Raw genomic sequence first — 16105 nt, forward strand, 5'->3', positions numbered from 1 at the left:
TACAGCTTATATATATATAATATATATGTACTTACGCCCGGCTTCGCGCCCGAACTGTGCACGCAAATCGAGACAACTAAAAGTGAGGTTTTCAAGGCCTCGGAAGCACGGAAATAGGAAGAAGTCCGGTGATGACCCTTTGGGTCGTCACAATTCACAAATTATTGTCTACTAACTTACGTAGTTATTTATAATTTGTTTTTAAATAATCTGATAAACATACTTATGGCAATCATCCCATGACTCGAAGTTTCATAGCAGCACCAACAGTAGCAGAAAAAAGAAGAAGAAGAAGAAGAAGAATAAAACGAAGGAGGAGAAGGAGGAGGAGAAAGGGGGCTGAAGTTGTTTGAAAAGTGGGTACAAGTTAAAATTTTTTAAAAAAATGGTTATAAATTAAATGGGGCGACCAAATAGGGCATCCCGTCCAAAGTTTTTTTTTTTATTTTTTTATTTTATTTATTTAGTTTTTTTTTTTTTTGGTGATGTTGTTGGAACTACTTAAAATATTCACGTGCTTGTAAGAGGAGTCTGACTTTCATGTCTCCTAATCCTTCACTTTGTTCCCAGCTCCTCTAAATTCTTCTACTATGATCCCCCACTGGATTTCCTAATTTTCAAACTTTCCATTTTTACCTAACCAAGATTTTAACTTTCTAAGTTTTCGAATTAAAGAATTATTATGGGCATAAACTGCTAATATATTTGCCAAAGAGAAGCCTAATTTGTCATCATTTTGTGGCTGGATTTCTCAAAGTTGTAAACTTTTCCATTTTTAATCAACAAAGATTTCAACTTTTTATGCTTTTCAATTTAACTAATTAAAAGGGTCATTTCTAATTGCTATATTCTTGCAAAAGACAAGCCTAATTTAGTCTATTAGTATAATTGATCATCATTGCTAGTAGCAAGAAGAAAATATAAGGCAGGACAAAACCCCCTGGTGAGGATAACAAAGTGGGATTTTGGCTTAGAGGTAAAAGGGTCTGTTCAAAATCTTGATTTTAGTCTATTTATTCTTCATCTTTTACTTTGTCTGCTACTTTTTCTTAAATAGTAGTATGTTTCTTTGTCTTAAGGTTTGTTAATATCTCAGACCCAACCTTTTTTCCTTGCTTGTTAGTATGAATTATGATATCTATATTTTAGTACTTGTTTCATGGCTATAAGAATGTGGCTGCTTTTTCTGCTTTATTTTGCTTCTTTCTGAAGCTTAATTCATTCTATTTGGTTTGTAAAAGGTAGGTTTTCATAATAATACTTCCTCTCTAATGAGGACTTATGTCAGGCTTTACTTTTAGCTTAGAATCTGATTCTTTTTTTCAGTTTAAGCTAGCTGTTTCTCTTTTCCTTTTTTCTTTTTTTTTTTTTTTTTTATTTTGATCAAGTTTTGCCAAAAATATAGTCAATTTTAGTATATAGTGTCCATTTGAAAAAATTGTAGGTTGTACCACATTCGTAGCATTTACTTAACAATATGCTGAAGTATTGGTATTGTAGATTGTCGGTTCTATAAAGTTTTGATGTGATGAACCTGACTGCTTGAGAATTCTCTCTTGTAGAAGGAAGTGGTAAGATGGATGCTAATTAAGCAAAGAAAGATATGAATGTGGTTTGGATTTTTGTCTTATGCCTACTCTGCTTTGGAGTGGGTTCAGACGGGTTGAGCGGAAATGGCACTTCAAGGCCAGCTGTCGTGAATGTAGGAGGTATTTTTACATTTGACTCTACAATTGGCAGAGTTGCCAAGATTGCAATTCAGGAGGCTGTTAAAGATGTTAATTCCAACTCTAGCCTCCTCCGAGGAACCAAACTTGTTGTGAAGTTGCAAAATTCCAATTGCAGTGGGTTTCTTGGCATGATTGGAGGTACTTTTTGCTATGTGCATTTGCCTCCCTTAATGTTACATTCCCTTAGCTGTTGGCAATATTATAATCAAGAAAAAACAAATTAAAGATATTGCTTGGATTAGGAAGCTATTGCTAATTTCGACTATGACTTGTAGTTCATCAGGCTTAGTTGATGTAGATAACTGATCATTTATGCTATTAGAATCATCTGACATAGCGTAGTAGATCGGCTTAAATCCAATGGCAGTGATTGATTATTTCCCAATTCTCTCATTTAAGGGTATATTTGAATCTCAACAAAACTTAATTTGTTTGCAGCTTTGAAATTTATGGAGACTGATGTTGTTGCAGTAATAGGCCCACAATCTTCTGTAGTCGCCCATACTATATCCCTTGTTGCTAATGAACTCCAAGTTCCTTTCTTATCATTTGCTGCTACCGATCCCACACTCTCCTCTCTTCAGTTTCCTTATTTTCTTCGGACAACTCAAAGTGATCTGTACCAGATGACTGCCACAGCTGAGATCGTTGAATATTATGGTTGGAAGGAGGTTATTGCGATATTTGTTGATGATGACTATGGGAGAAATGGTGTCTCTGCATTAGATGATGCACTTGCAGCAAGGCGCTGTCGCATCTCATATAAAGCAGGTATTTCCCCTGGAGCTGCTGTAACTCGAGGTGATGTTATGGATGTTCTGGTAAAGGTTGCACTAATGGAATCTAGAATCATTGTTCTACATGCATATCCTACCTTAGGATTCATGGTATTTTCAGTGGCACACTATCTTGGAATGATGGGTGACGGTTATGTATGGATATCCACGGATTGGCTTACCTCTGTGTTAGATTCCTCTTCTCCCCTTCCACAAGATAAAATGGATATCATGCAAGGAGTTCTTGTTTTGCGTCAACACACTCCAGAGTCTGAAAATAAAAGAGCATTTTCATCTAGATGGAACAAGTTGACAGGTGGTTCATTAGGGCTTAATTCCTATGCACTTCATGCATATGACACTGTTTGGTTAGTTGCACATGCCTTAGATTCATTCTTTAATCAGGGAGGGACTATTTCGTTTTCTAATGATACTAAGTTGCAATCAGTTGAAGGAAGTAATCTTCACCTTGAAGCAATGAGTATTTTTGATGGTGGGCCACTTCTGCTGAAGAACTTACTGCAGAGTGATTTTATTGGTTTGACGGGTCCATTCAAGTTTAATCCAGACAAATCTCTTGTTCTTCCAGCATATGATATCATAAATGTAATTGGAACGGGTTTTCGGCGTGTTGGTTACTGGTCTAACTATTCTGGCTTGTCCGTTTCGCCTCCTGAGTCCCTTTACTCGAGGTCACCTAATCGTTCAAGTACAAACCAAAAACTTTATAGTGTTGTATGGCCTGGAAACAATGTACAAAAACCTCGTGGATGGGTTTTTCCAAACAATGGTAAGCAACTGAGAATAGGGGTGCCAATTCGAGTTAGTTACCGGGAATTTGTGTCTCAAATTCCAGGCACTAACAACTTTAAAGGTTTTTGCATTGATGTATTTACTGCTGCCGTAAACTTATTGCCATATGCTGTTCCACATCAATTTGTCCCCTTTGGAAACGGGCATGAAAATCCAAGCTACACTGAAATGGTGAAGCTAATCACAACAGGGGTAAGTTCTTGCTGAGTGAGGGTGCTATATCCATAATTACCTAAGACTAGGCTATTCTAACTATGTTACAAATTAACTGTTCTTGTGTGCTCCCAGAATTTTGATGGTGTTGTTGGTGATATCGCAATAGTTACAAATCGAACTAGAGCTGTCGATTTCACACAGCCATATGCTGCATCTGGACTTGTTGTTGTGGCCCCATTCAAAAAGTTGAACTCAGGTGGTTGGGCCTTCCTAAGACCCTTTTCTGGTCAAATGTGGGGAGTTATCACTATTTTCTTTCTCTTTGTTGGGATAGTAGTGTGGATTTTGGAGCACCGGACAAATGATGAATTTCGTGGGCCTCCTAAACAGCAGCTAATAACCATTCTATGGTGAGATCAAAGGTCCTTTTTCTTTCTTTTTTCCGTTTAAATTGTCCTTGTAGTGGCGGAGGGTTTAGCGTTGACCCATATGGCCCTACCTTGTATTCATTACCAAAATGTGAATACATAAAGGACACAGTTCTTACCTCCAGAGGTCCTTTGTGAAAGTGGACCGACTTCTTTACAAAAAAAAAATGTCCTAATGCATTTATGTGCTTATATGAAATGTTCTAAGTTAAGAAAGGATGACTCCCCATTTTACATCAATTAGCTTTACAAAATAACAAAAATTAATAAAAGGTCTACATAATCATGCTAAGTTACAAAATGGTGAGATCAAAGTTCGTTCACAGAAGAAGCATCATAAGCCCAATAATTGCATGTGATTGTGGTAACTGCTGATTACAAAGTTGTGAGCAGACCCAACCAGTAAGGCATGCTCGTGATGAACTTAGCATAGCCTCCTACTCCGGTGGTAGTTCTTTTCTTCTTCTCCTCTTAAATGAACAGGAAAATTTAGATAGCGGGATAAAAAAGTTCTGATGATATGATTGTTAATATGTCAAAACTTGAAGGTGTCGTTGTATCTTTCTATTTCCATTTAAATACTACATGAGTTCAAAAATCTTCCATGACAGCTTTTTATCAAATCGCTACAGTAGAGAGACATCATGCCGCTATAGCTACTCCATTGCCGTTTGCTTGCTCGACTGCTTTATCTACTTGTAACAGTTTCGAAGAGTTAAATCTTATTCTTTCATCGAAGTGTCCATCTCATTGTTCAATCGAACTTTGATTTGAATAGGTTTGCAGCCATCACTCGGAGAAGTGCATTAATTTTATAGAAGGATTGCTCCTCACAATAAGAACAACTTCTCTGTTGTGGAAGACTATTTGTCTGACAATTGTTTGTTCTTCTTGCAGGTTCAGCCTTTCAACTCTCTTTTTTGCCCATAGTAAGTGAACTATAGTTTGGTATACTTGTTTCTGGTAAATCCAGTGTTTACTTTGCTAACTTTTGCAATCTTTCTTATGCAGGAGAGAATACTGTAAGCACGCTTGGTCGCATGGTGCTGATCATATGGCTCTTTGTTGTTTTGATAATAAATTCAAGTTACACTGCAAGTTTGACCTCCATCTTCACTGTGCAACAACTGTATTCTCCTATTAAAGGACTAGAAAGCTTGAAAGAAACTGATGAACCTATTGGGTTCCAAGTGGGTTCTTTTGCAGAACGGTATTTGGAGGAAATCGGTATACCAAAATCCAGACTTGTTGCCCTTGGATCACCGGAACAATATGCTACGGCACTTCAACGGGGTCCTGGAAAAGGGGGTGTAGCTGCAGTGGTGGATGAAAGGCCATATGTAGAACTTTTCCTGTCAAACCAGTGCAAATTCAGGATTGTAGGTCAAGAATTCACCAAAAGTGGGTGGGGTTTCGTAAGTGATCTCTATTCCTACTGCTCTTTTTTGTCCCTTTTCTTTTTTCCTAATTCTATGCCTACTGCTTTTTCTTTTTCTTCCTTTTTAGTCCTAATTCAGGATTTGTAGCTTTTCTTGAGTTTTCTAGTTCTGAAGAAAATTGGGGAGAATGTCTTAGGTATTATGAGTTGCATTTCATTTGGGTGTGAAAACAAAGGCATGTAAAGAAAGATGGTTGAATCTCGTAGAAAGCACTGGAGGATTCATTACACACTCGAGCATTTTGGTCTATTCTATGTATGATTTTTGCAAGTCAATGTAATCTAAAATGTCGCTGAGGTGAAAGTGATATTGGTGTCCATTTCAAGTTTAGGCACTCCATCTATTTTGTTGACTGAAAAGGTTCTATCCTTGACATGTTTGTAGCATGTCAGTAAGCAGAATATCGCTCAAACTGTTAGGAGTTCAGCATTTCTATTTGTTTATATCTTTATTTATCTATTGGATACGCAGAATCCAGGAATCGTGATTTCTTTTGTCATTTCTATTTTTTATTCTGATTAGGCATTTCCTCGGGACTCTCCGTTGGCTGTTGACTTGTCAACTGCAATTTTAACGCTATCTGAAAATGGAGATCTCCAGCGAATACATGACAAGTGGTTATCAAGAAGTGCATGCAGTTTAGAGAATGCTGAGCTTGAATCAGATCGCCTTCACCTGAGAAGCTTTTCAGGCCTCTTTCTTATATGTGGGATTGCATGCTTTATTGCTCTCCTAATATATTTCCTCCAAATTATGCATAAGTATCGCCAGGCTGCCAAGGCTGAAGCTATTTCAGATGGTCCTACTGGTTCACGTTCTAAACGTCTTCAAACTTTATTGTCACTTATTGATGAGAAAGCAGATAAATCAAGTAGAGACAGCAAGAGAAGGAAAGTAGACAGATCAGTTTCTGATGAGAACATGGAAAATGACTTGGGAAGGGATTCCAGGAGGAGAGAACCACAGGTTTCTTCTCAGAATGAAGTTCATTAGTTGTTCAATTATGCTAGCCTACATTTCTTATAGGGTTCTCATCAGGTTTCAATTTTGAGTGGTAATAATTTAATCAAAAATCAATTCAAAGACCAATCAGTCACTTAGTTATGTTTAGGATTATAGATGAGAGAATTGTTTTATACATCATATCTAAGATTTGTGTATCAACTGTAAATTAGCACAATCTTTACATAATCAATAGCATTTCTTGCTTCTGGGAAGAGTGACAAACTAAAGTATGCTTCATCTTTGAGCCTTCTTCTGTGGTTTCATGTGAACCGTGCTTTTGTCATTGTGTTTTAATTATCTCAAGATGTAACCATAAAGGAAAAGTAAGTTCTTTAAGGTAACAACAACAGAAAAAAAAGGATAATAAGTTCTCTAAGGTTGCATTCTGTTAAGAGACATTATCAACCTTGGCTTTGGACTCTTCTACTCTGGACCTTAGCTTTGGATGTGCGCGCCTTGATTTCTGTCTTGACTAACAGGTGAAGAAAATTTCTTATTTCTATTCCTATGCTAAATTCCTCTCCCTGCACCTTCTAAAGGCGAACAAATGATTCTGTCTGCATTATCGTGTTTGTAGTTTCTGCCTTGAAAGCTTGGTAAGTTAACATTCATTGCTGAATTCCAGACTTAAGATAGCTTAGCCATTGATCATTGCACCTGATTTTTTGGAAGTATGGAAGCCTCTTCAGAAGCTTGCACTCACTTGCAGATGGAAGGAATATGAGTGCTATTAGCAGCTATATCTGATTTTGGCTGAAGCCTATAGAAAAGGTTTTAGTTTTATCTCTGGACAGCCATATTCATTGTTAGAGCAACAAAAAAGATGCACTTAGCCCTGTATCATTATAACTTCCACTCAACTACTTGTGGGAAGAAGAAAAAATGTGGTGCACTTATTCTTGCTGCACTTTTTGTGATAGAGATTATGTGGCACAGAAGGTGCAATTACCAAATTGAGTCTCATTATCTTGGTGCATTTTTGGGGACCATCCATTTTAATTTGGTGTAGTAGTGTAGTGCTTTCATAGGTTAGGTTAGTTGGTCACCTTGAGATTGTTATGGGGAAGCTACTCAAAACGCACCCCCTTGTATAGTAAAATTATTGTTACTCTGGGAAACAATGTTACTGTATATTAATTGGATGGATAGAATCATAGAATAGTAACTCCTCCATAATTTGTCAAGTCTTTTGCTGCTTTTTGCTACTTTGTGCAAGTCACAGCAGAATTTGTATTATAATGTCCAACTGATTGACAACATACACTATTTCAAAAAGGTATACATTCAACTACCAGCATCACACTGTGTAAAGTCTCTACTATGAAATCCCTCTAGAAATAGCGGGAATGAACTATAGAAGACAAATATGGAAATAGAATGAGCATGACCAGTTGTAGTTGAAGAGGTCAGATTTACACATCTATTTTTGTCAATCATTCATTATCATAGTATACAAATTACAATATGTACAAAGGTTTGAATGGTCTCCAGGAGACAGGAGAGTGAGATGGGTTTGGAATTGGCTAAATTTGATTGCCTCTGAAATATTTCTGAAAGATATCTTCTTCTAAACAATATGCATGAAATACTTTGTAAACCTCAATTACAAGTCTTGGAAATCTGGTGGAGAAATAGCTTTCAAATCCTTCAGGAACCTGTCCAAGAATTCCCTGTATTTCCTTTGGAAGTTCTCTATAATGGTTTAACTTATTTCTGATAACACGTAACAAATCGCGGACACTATCGTACTTGTAACGCCTGTAGCGACCAATGTCATTGATAAAGGCACTGTCCATTTTTTCATTCCACAGACCACCCAATGCCACGGTCTTAACACTTTCCAGTGCTTCCAAAAGTTTAGATTCATTCTCTCTATCCTCTAATTCTACTCTATCACTGGCATCCCGGAGGAATGAGAGCCGCATCTCGGAATTCCAAAAGAAAGGATGATGCAATATTTCCACTGCCTTTGGCCTATGGGATAGAAAAAAGGCAATATGCCTCCATCAGTGAAGGTTAATGAAGACCACAACAATGACACAGAACTTACGAATACATAATATCAGGGAATCAATCATGTGTATCATAAATTTGGGAACCATGATGTCATTACCTCAGCTCTGGCTTTGGATGTAGGAGTGCACTAATGAGATCTGCTGCCTCTGGAATATTCTCTATCAGGAATAAATCTTTTTGATTGTTAACTATATTTACATCACGTTCAAGACTATCCCCATATGGATGTTTTCCCCCGGTTATGCAGAAAAAGAGTACACAACCTAAACTGAATAAATCCACAGCACGTGTCTGCCGTTCATCACGAAGTTGCTCAGGTGCTTGCCAGCCTGAACTCCCAGAGCCTACAGATATAGTCGGACAGAAATAAAACGAGCTGAGTAACATCCATGCATGTATTGTAGATGCAAATAGATATGCAGAAGAAAGTTTCAAAGGAATCCCTGTTTGAAAAGGAAATGCCTCCGCTATAGAAATATACGGATTATCAACTCCAAATAGAAGGGAAATAGAAGCTTTTCATTTTATTCTATTTCGGACAAAAAGAAAGTGAAATGGAAGTTATATTAAATAAACTGAAAAATAAAAAAGCAACAAAAGGAGACCCTCCTCACCCTTCAGCCAGGGAAAATAAGCCACACTTGGGGCAGGGGAATGCACTAGGAAATTTCAATTGTTACCAAAAAGAAAAAAGGCAAGTTCTGGAACAAAGGCTCACCAGTGGAGTTTTTGGTTAATGCAGACATGTCCCCTGCAAGGTGCTTGCTGATACCCATATCTGAAATCTTTGCACTTATAGATCTCTCTTTTACTATAAGAACATTCTGAGGCTTCAAGTCCCGGTGTACAATTCCCAGTTCATGCAAATGGGCAAGGCCATGAACCATATCTCTGCCATTAGCAATCGTAAAAGGGATTAATCGTGATTTTGATTGCTTCTCAAATACTTCTGAAAGTGCTGTAACTAAATAATCGTGAAAGGAATAATCAGGTAAAAAGACATAAAGCATCTAATATGCAAGCACTGAGAGGGCCGCATCCTGAAATGTGAAGGAAAAATTAGTAAGTATTAATTAAAAAGGGTAAACAAATCAATAAGATGGGACTTCTGCCTCCAATACAAACACATATGAAATAAATGATTCAGAGGCTTATTGCTTTTATTTTCCTTTCGTGAGATCAAAATAATATAGAAGTCTCAGACAAAGATGAGAGAAATGCTTCAAAGGCTTTACGGGAATCACAATCCAAAATGGAACTGAAGCCGAGTACTGAAGAAATTCCCATAACAGCTATTAGATGCTTTAGCAATATAGATGTGTCAATTCTCAGCTTATATGTTTCCAGAGCCTGTGATTCATTTGCCTGAGAGTCATTCTTGAATTCTCCGCAAGTTTACACATGCAGTAACAAATCTTCCATCTCCAAGTCTATAGTCATAACAACGACCATTATGATACAACTCCTTGACATCATCCGACAAACAATTATTTGTTTAGAACTCATTTATAGTGTAATTTGATTAATAAAAGCATGGGTTACCACTAGGAGTCCACTAAGCAAAAAGGTTTAGATTAAACAATCGTCAAAATAATTTTTTTTGGGATAAATATAATTATTCTTGAAATATTTCGGTACATATATAAGAGCTAATTCAAGTATTCAACGTAAATCTTAATGGTCTATTCCAGATTTGAATCTGGACCCTTACATAATTTTGTTTATTTCTCAAGTAAAAGCTAAGGAATAACCAACTACAACGTATGCTACCTATTTCTGTATCCAACTCAGTTCATATAAAAAAAATTCAAGCTACCATGAACATTTCCTACCTTACACTATTCAATCAATTTCTTCAAGAAAACTTGAAGTGAACAGTCTGTAAAAGATAAGAGTTTGATATACATTCAAGAACTCCAGTTAGACATGCCCGCATAGTCTACAATCCAAGAGAAGCAGTTTCTCAGGCATGGTTTAGTTGAAACCCACTTTAACAAGGGTTACTTTCAGCTCAAAGCCATATGCTGAGAAAGCTATAGATCATGCACTTGATATTGACTGATCCAAGAAAAAAAACACTTGTATTGAATTGAGTCTCCATACGCATGAAAGAATTCAGACCAAAAAAATAAATCAAAAACTGAGCATAACAATAGACCAACCTCATCAATTTTAACAAGTGAGCTGAAGGATATCCATTGGGCTTCCATAACGGAAAGTCCTCCTTATCTCCAGATTTCCACTGAAATTTTACGGTGCAATCAGTTAAATAACCGGCATCCTGGTCATCTCCAGAAAATTGCTTTTGGTAGGAGCTGGAGAATGATGATGTAAACTCATATAAGCTACAGGTGCAACGCTCCAGAGCGAGATAAACAAAATCTTGATCGTACTCCACCCCGTACCAACGAACAATATTTGGGTGTTGATCAGAGGCAATAAGATTCTGAATTTCTTTCACAGCCACTTCGTGATGGGTCTGGACAAGTCGTTTAACAGCTACAGGACGACCATCATAGATTCCCTCGAGTACGATAGTGCCATTGCTCCCCTTAGCTATTTCAGTGTTAGAGACCAACAACTTACCTATCTTCCTATGATATACAAGACTACTATACTTGAATAAGTTCAGCTCCAAAACTTTCTCTCTCTTTCCAATTTCAGGGAATCCACCACTTAATTCAGCAGCATCATTACGATTAGTTTTCTTATTCTTCTCGCCACGGGTACTTTTCTTACTCAAACCCGACTTTCGAGCTTTCTTCTTCTTGGAGGTCACAACTTGCAATTCGGGATCTGTAGCTTGCTTGTGCAACTTCCACCTTTTCCACAGCACAGTATAAGCAAAAGAGAAAGCTGCAATAAGCAGCATGGATGCATTTAGCACAACAGAACTCCAGTTATATGAATGCACTAAAGCATCAGATTTCGTGATTGTATTTATATGACCATTATCTCCACTAGGCAGACGCATGACCCCAAATTCCTTAGCCATAGATGGAGGTGATGTATTTAGATGACCATTATCTCCACTAAGAAAACGCATGACCCCAAATTCTTTAGTCATAGGTGAAGGTGAAGAACGGATTATACCAGCTTCGTTTAATCCCGATAGTTCAGTAACTGGTTTTAATACAGGATAAGAAGCAGGTAAAGAAAGCGCCTCATTTCCAGAAAGAGCATTCTGTGGCCTACCAGATGCAAAAAGTGATTCTAATGATCTAAGATTCCTCACTCGGTGGACAGCTGGCTTTGTAGGACAAACTCCATATCCAGAATTCAATTGATCCTCTTGGTCAGAAAGATCACCAACAAAACTCTCAATTTGTTTACATTGCTGTGAAGCCTCAAAGTCAGCAAACATTAAGTACCATAAAACCTTTCCGGTCTTCGAAGAAGTATATTTCAGAGCATAGTCTGTTCTCATAATGTAGAGTGGATTTAGAGCTTCTGAGTCTGTGTCCTGCACTGCTGCCCATTCTTCAACATCCTCCCTTGCTACAATTGGATTTTGTCCAACATCTGTATCACCTTCTAAAGGAAACACATCCGACCTAAATGTGTTGATAAGTTTCCCGGTTTTAGCATCAACAATGAATACAGTGGTCTTCTTTGATCCCAACATGATTCCACCATCTGAGACATATGGAGTACGCTTTAGAAATTCTTCCGCACTGAATGGAAGCTCCTGAGATAATTAAAAAATAGCAGATTAACAAAAACAGTATTTTATCCTTACCTCAACCAAAAAATGAAACTATAACACCTCGCAATGTCAAACTATTTCATACGAACACGTAGCACTCTCAAAGTAATATTAACAAGTTTTCATGCATCACTCTCGTCATGATATATACACTAGTAGATGGACAAATAGAGAAACCCTCTAGTGAGAATATTCAAAAGCATCGTAAAACTACCGGTAAGGGAAATAAAAGCTCTTCAGAAATGCATTTCCTCAACATAAAACTCTGTAGAGTTTCTGAATGAGCATGGGTAGAGAACAAGTTCAGTCAGCGTACCACTTTTTCGAAGCCATTCCCGTGCATGTATAGCTTCCAATCTTCACCACAATCTATATAGAAGTTATCATCCTCAATGGTAACATTGTTACTATCACCTTGATAATCAGAGAGAGCCTGATAAGAAGAATAAATGGAAGCCCCTGACCTAAATGACCAGATAAGTTCTCCTGATTTTAGCTCCAGCAGGTGGATCGTGCCATCTGGAGCAGCTATAATCGCTGTATCACGTTTACTGAATTTCAAAGCAAAGAGACAACAGATTGCACTTGAATTAGCTTAGGGGCATTCAAGCAGAGAATCTATACTAAGAAGAAAGCAAATGAAAGATGATAAGTAAAATGAAGCACATGAAAAATAAAGATGAAAAAGTCTTCAGCCATAGACATTATCTTATCAAGAAACTTTAAAATGAAGATTTTCAAAATTCTAAAACGAAAAACAAAAACCACATCCCTGTATTTTCTGATCCTGAAAAATCAGAACTTCACCACCATGCCAGCGTTTAACTGCTGTGGGTATTAATATGACATCATCATCTATGTCATCCATTCTAATAAAAAATAGAAACAGCAAAGCAGCTTTGTGCAACTCAATTGTGAAGCCTATCACAATTTATATTTTGCTTAAAATCCCATTGTATTAAGTGCATGGTTACTTCTATCCCACTCCCAACTTTCTGTCCCACTGGATTATAATTTTCACAAGCTCTTATTTCCTTTATCCTACGTTAATCTCCAATTTAAAGGTGTCAATTCTGAACCATTAAATGTGTAGCCGTCCAACCCGCGACTTCAATAACTTGGTCAATTGAAGTGACAAGATGTGCTTAGCCGAAATCAATCGGTACAAAAGATTGGGTCAACATGGCTTAGGTGCACTATCCCAATTTGACCTGTCAATTTTCCCAAGTTGAGGTTTGTACTGATGCTGACTTCAAGCTTCAGACTCGTATGCTTCGTTCCCATTTACTATCTTCTGCTTTCCTTTCCAACTTTTGATGTTAACAAATCAAATTCCATTATACAAAGAGCTCATACATTGTTAAGGAGACAATGATAGAGTTGGTTGATGTTCTTTTTCAGTTAACTTTCAAAAAAGTCTACAAGTTGAAGACAGGTAGATCTGAGTGTTGGACAAATAGTCACTGATTCTGATGCAGCAGTCAAGGTTCACCATAATTATCAATTATCATTGCCATGCTAGTAAAACTTTTTAAACTAGCTCAAAATTTTGTTGGTGTATCTGATGGAAAACTTTCTACCAGATTTGGTTTAGGCTATGAACACCACTCAACACATTTTCTACCCAAACCATATTGACAGTAAAAAAATATGGTGGGTGGCTCCATGACTCTTACTGTTCCTCAACCCATTTCGACCCGCCTAATCTACATCCAACGTGCCCATTTGTCACTCTTATCTCAATCCTTTAAGTTGTTTATCAACTTATATAAAATTCAGATTGCTTTAGACAAATTTAAGTTATGCAGACACAAAAGCGTACGATCTCCTAACTAGTAACAATGTGTTGGAAAATGTATTTGGCGTAAATCATCCAAATGTTTTGGTCTCACTCTCTCATGCTGCATCTATAGGTGCAATTCCAAAAGGCATAATTCTTTCCTTTCAGTTAAACATAGTATACTGAGGCCATTATGAGGGAGACATATCTCCAACCAAAAACAATCTCAAAATCCCACTCCTTAAGATACGACAACTTGAAAACCAATGATTAATTGGCATGTAAAGCAAATCAGTTAACAGCACAGTTAAGTAAGCTAATGAGTCGAAAACACCCATAAGCGTTCTTATCAGCCTATATCAGTATATATATCAATAAATTAAGCCTCAATCCCAAACTAGTTAGGTGCTATCTATTTATGTCCTCTATATCCTTTCAGTTCTCTCAAGCCCTTATCTTCAAAGGTTTCAACTTGACTATTTGCTAGGCATTGTGAAGCTCATATAGCGAAGTGTCAGTATCAATTAGGAATATGTGTCATCAAAATTTCGAACTGTTCATGAAGTATCAAAAATGAAAATGACTACAACTTAAACATTGAAGGGAAAAAAGGTCCTTTTTTAATTAATAAAGGGAGGGACTTACGGTTTGAGAGGCAATAGAGAAGTTGAAGGTGGAACTTCTGAGGTAGTTGGGACCTCAACTTCCGGATCGGATCCTTCAGAATTTGATGGAGCTCCATATACAACAGCTATGAACACAATTGCTAAAAAGAATATGATGAGGAAATAACCTCTCATCTCTAATATTTAGGGATCAGTCGAATAATTTCCATGAAAAGATTCTCAATTGCAGCAAATTATCAACAGAAACTGGTGATTTTGAAGATAATTTGCAGAAATTGAGGCAAAGATTATGCCTTTTGATCTCCTTTCTAGGGTTTTCGAATACGGGGAAATTTTATCAACAGAAGATGGCGATTTTGTAAATAATTTAAATTGGTTGAGGCAAAAATGGTATATCTTCTTTCTTCTTCTTCTGGGGTTTTCGAATGCAGTGTAAAACCGTCAACTAGATCGTCGGTTTTTGCATTTTGCTGCAATCGAGGTGGGATCCGTAACCGTTAATTTCGGTGCTTACTATGATGTCCGGTCAACTGATTCAGCTCAAATTCAAAGCATTGACCTCTTTGATTTGTTTTTATTTTCATTTTTTATTTTGCTTTTGGATTAAGCAAGTGAGTGGATAAGAGAGAGAGAAGGTAAAAATGATTGAAAATCTAGTTGGACAGAAAAACTTATTCCCTTGGGAGTCCTTCGGTAGGTACATCAGTTATGTGGAGATTAATTATAATTATATTATAAATATTTATTCTGTATTATTTCTTATTCATTATTTGGTATATTGAATTAATTATGAGATTGTCAAATTTACTGTTTTATCTTAAAATTACTATTCCACCCTCTGACAAGTATAAGTTATACCGATATTATTTAATCTTGGGATAATTAGTAATCAAACAAGAGATGAGGCGGTACTAAATTTTTATCGCATGATTATTTTTGCTTTTACATCATACCAAACAACCCCTTAAAGTGTAATTAATTAAATGAAATACTAAAAAAATTCAAATTTTTGAAAGTTATATAAAACATTTAAATTAAATAAACACTGATAATGCAAAGATTTTTTTCTACAGTATTAGTTGATTTTACATGTCATAACATTATGAGCAACCTTATTATGACTGTCCATAGAACTTAATCTTATGTGAAATTGTAACACTCCTCAAATTTATAAAAGTTTCAAGATACGCTAAATATAGAATTTAATTTTTTTTTATCTTAAATTATACTCCTATTACGGATTTAAACCCCTATGATTGATTTTGAGTTACTTTTCTATTTATAAATAATTGGATATACAATTAGGGGAATATTAATAATTTTAATATTTTTAATAATTAAAGGTGGTATCATTAATTATTAGTTAAGTTAAATAAGAAAAAAAGGAAAAGGGACTAAAGCCCATAAAGGGCTGTTGAAGAAAAAGGAAAGGCTTAAGGCCTTAAACAGTAGCTGGACGTAAAAAGGTCCAAAGAATCACTAATTCTTGAATTCAGGTATGTAAATTTCCCTATTTTCAACTATCCTACAGTGGTAATAGACAAGAATTGAATAGTTAATTCCCTTCTTCCTCTATATCAACAGTAAATTCCATGTTTAGGTGTGAAACTTTAAAATTGATTAAAATGCA

General features: G+C 36.5%; 2 protein-coding genes across 3 annotated transcripts; one reads left to right on the forward strand and one right to left on the reverse strand.

Moving 5' to 3' along the window:
• LOC109224786 (glutamate receptor 3.3) lies at positions 494 to 6559 on the forward strand. 2 transcript variants are annotated; one of them, XM_019389309.1, is made up of 7 exons: positions 494 to 984; positions 1563 to 1868; positions 2169 to 3511; positions 3608 to 3885; positions 4801 to 4832; positions 4915 to 5318; positions 5865 to 6559. In XM_019389309.1, the coding sequence occupies exons 2-7, from the start codon at positions 1604 to 1606 to the stop codon at positions 6333 to 6335; spliced, it is 2793 nt and encodes a 930-aa protein (XP_019244854.1). In that variant the 5' UTR covers positions 494 to 984; positions 1563 to 1603; the 3' UTR covers positions 6336 to 6559. The 2 variants fall into 2 exon arrangements, with proteins under 2 accessions (XP_019244854.1, XP_019244853.1); XM_019389308.1 differs by having other exon boundaries at positions 538 to 976.
• LOC109224787 (serine/threonine-protein kinase/endoribonuclease IRE1a-like) lies at positions 7523 to 15108 on the reverse strand. Its single transcript, XM_019389310.1, has 6 exons — positions 14495 to 15108; positions 12386 to 12620; positions 10526 to 12051; positions 9082 to 9254; positions 8461 to 8707; positions 7523 to 8321 (listed from the first exon to the last, which is right to left on the reverse strand). The coding sequence occupies exons 1-6, from the start codon at positions 14647 to 14649 to the stop codon at positions 7871 to 7873; spliced, it is 2787 nt and encodes a 928-aa protein (XP_019244855.1). The 5' UTR covers positions 14650 to 15108; the 3' UTR covers positions 7523 to 7870.

This window comes from Nicotiana attenuata, chromosome 4, assembly GCF_001879085.1.
Source record: "Nicotiana attenuata strain UT chromosome 4, NIATTr2, whole genome shotgun sequence".
NCBI lineage: Eukaryota > Viridiplantae > Streptophyta > Magnoliopsida > Solanales > Solanaceae > Nicotiana > Nicotiana attenuata.

Bases quoted from the DNA above. Each gene is read 5' to 3' on its own strand.
- LOC109224786 (XM_019389309.1), top strand. From the start codon at position 1,604: ATGAATGTGGTTTGGATTTTTGTCTTATGCCTACTCTGCTTTGGAGTG. The intron at 1,869-2,168 runs GTACTTTTTGCT...ATTTGTTTGCAG, and splicing joins GTTTCTTGGCATGATTGGAG to CTTTGAAATTTATGGAGACT. The intron at 3,886-4,800 runs GTGAGATCAAAG...TTCTTCTTGCAG, and splicing joins CAGCTAATAACCATTCTATG to GTTCAGCCTTTCAACTCTCT.
- LOC109224787 (XM_019389310.1), bottom strand. From the start codon at position 14,649: ATGAGAGGTTATTTCCTCATCATATTCTTTTTAGCAATTGTGTTCATA. The intron at 12,621-14,494 runs GTAAGTCCCTCC...TTTGAAATTCAG, and splicing joins TCTCTATTGCCTCTCAAACC to TAAACGTGATACAGCGATTA. The intron at 12,052-12,385 runs GTACGCTGACTG...TAATTATCTCAG, and splicing joins GGAATGGCTTCGAAAAAGTG to GAGCTTCCATTCAGTGCGGA.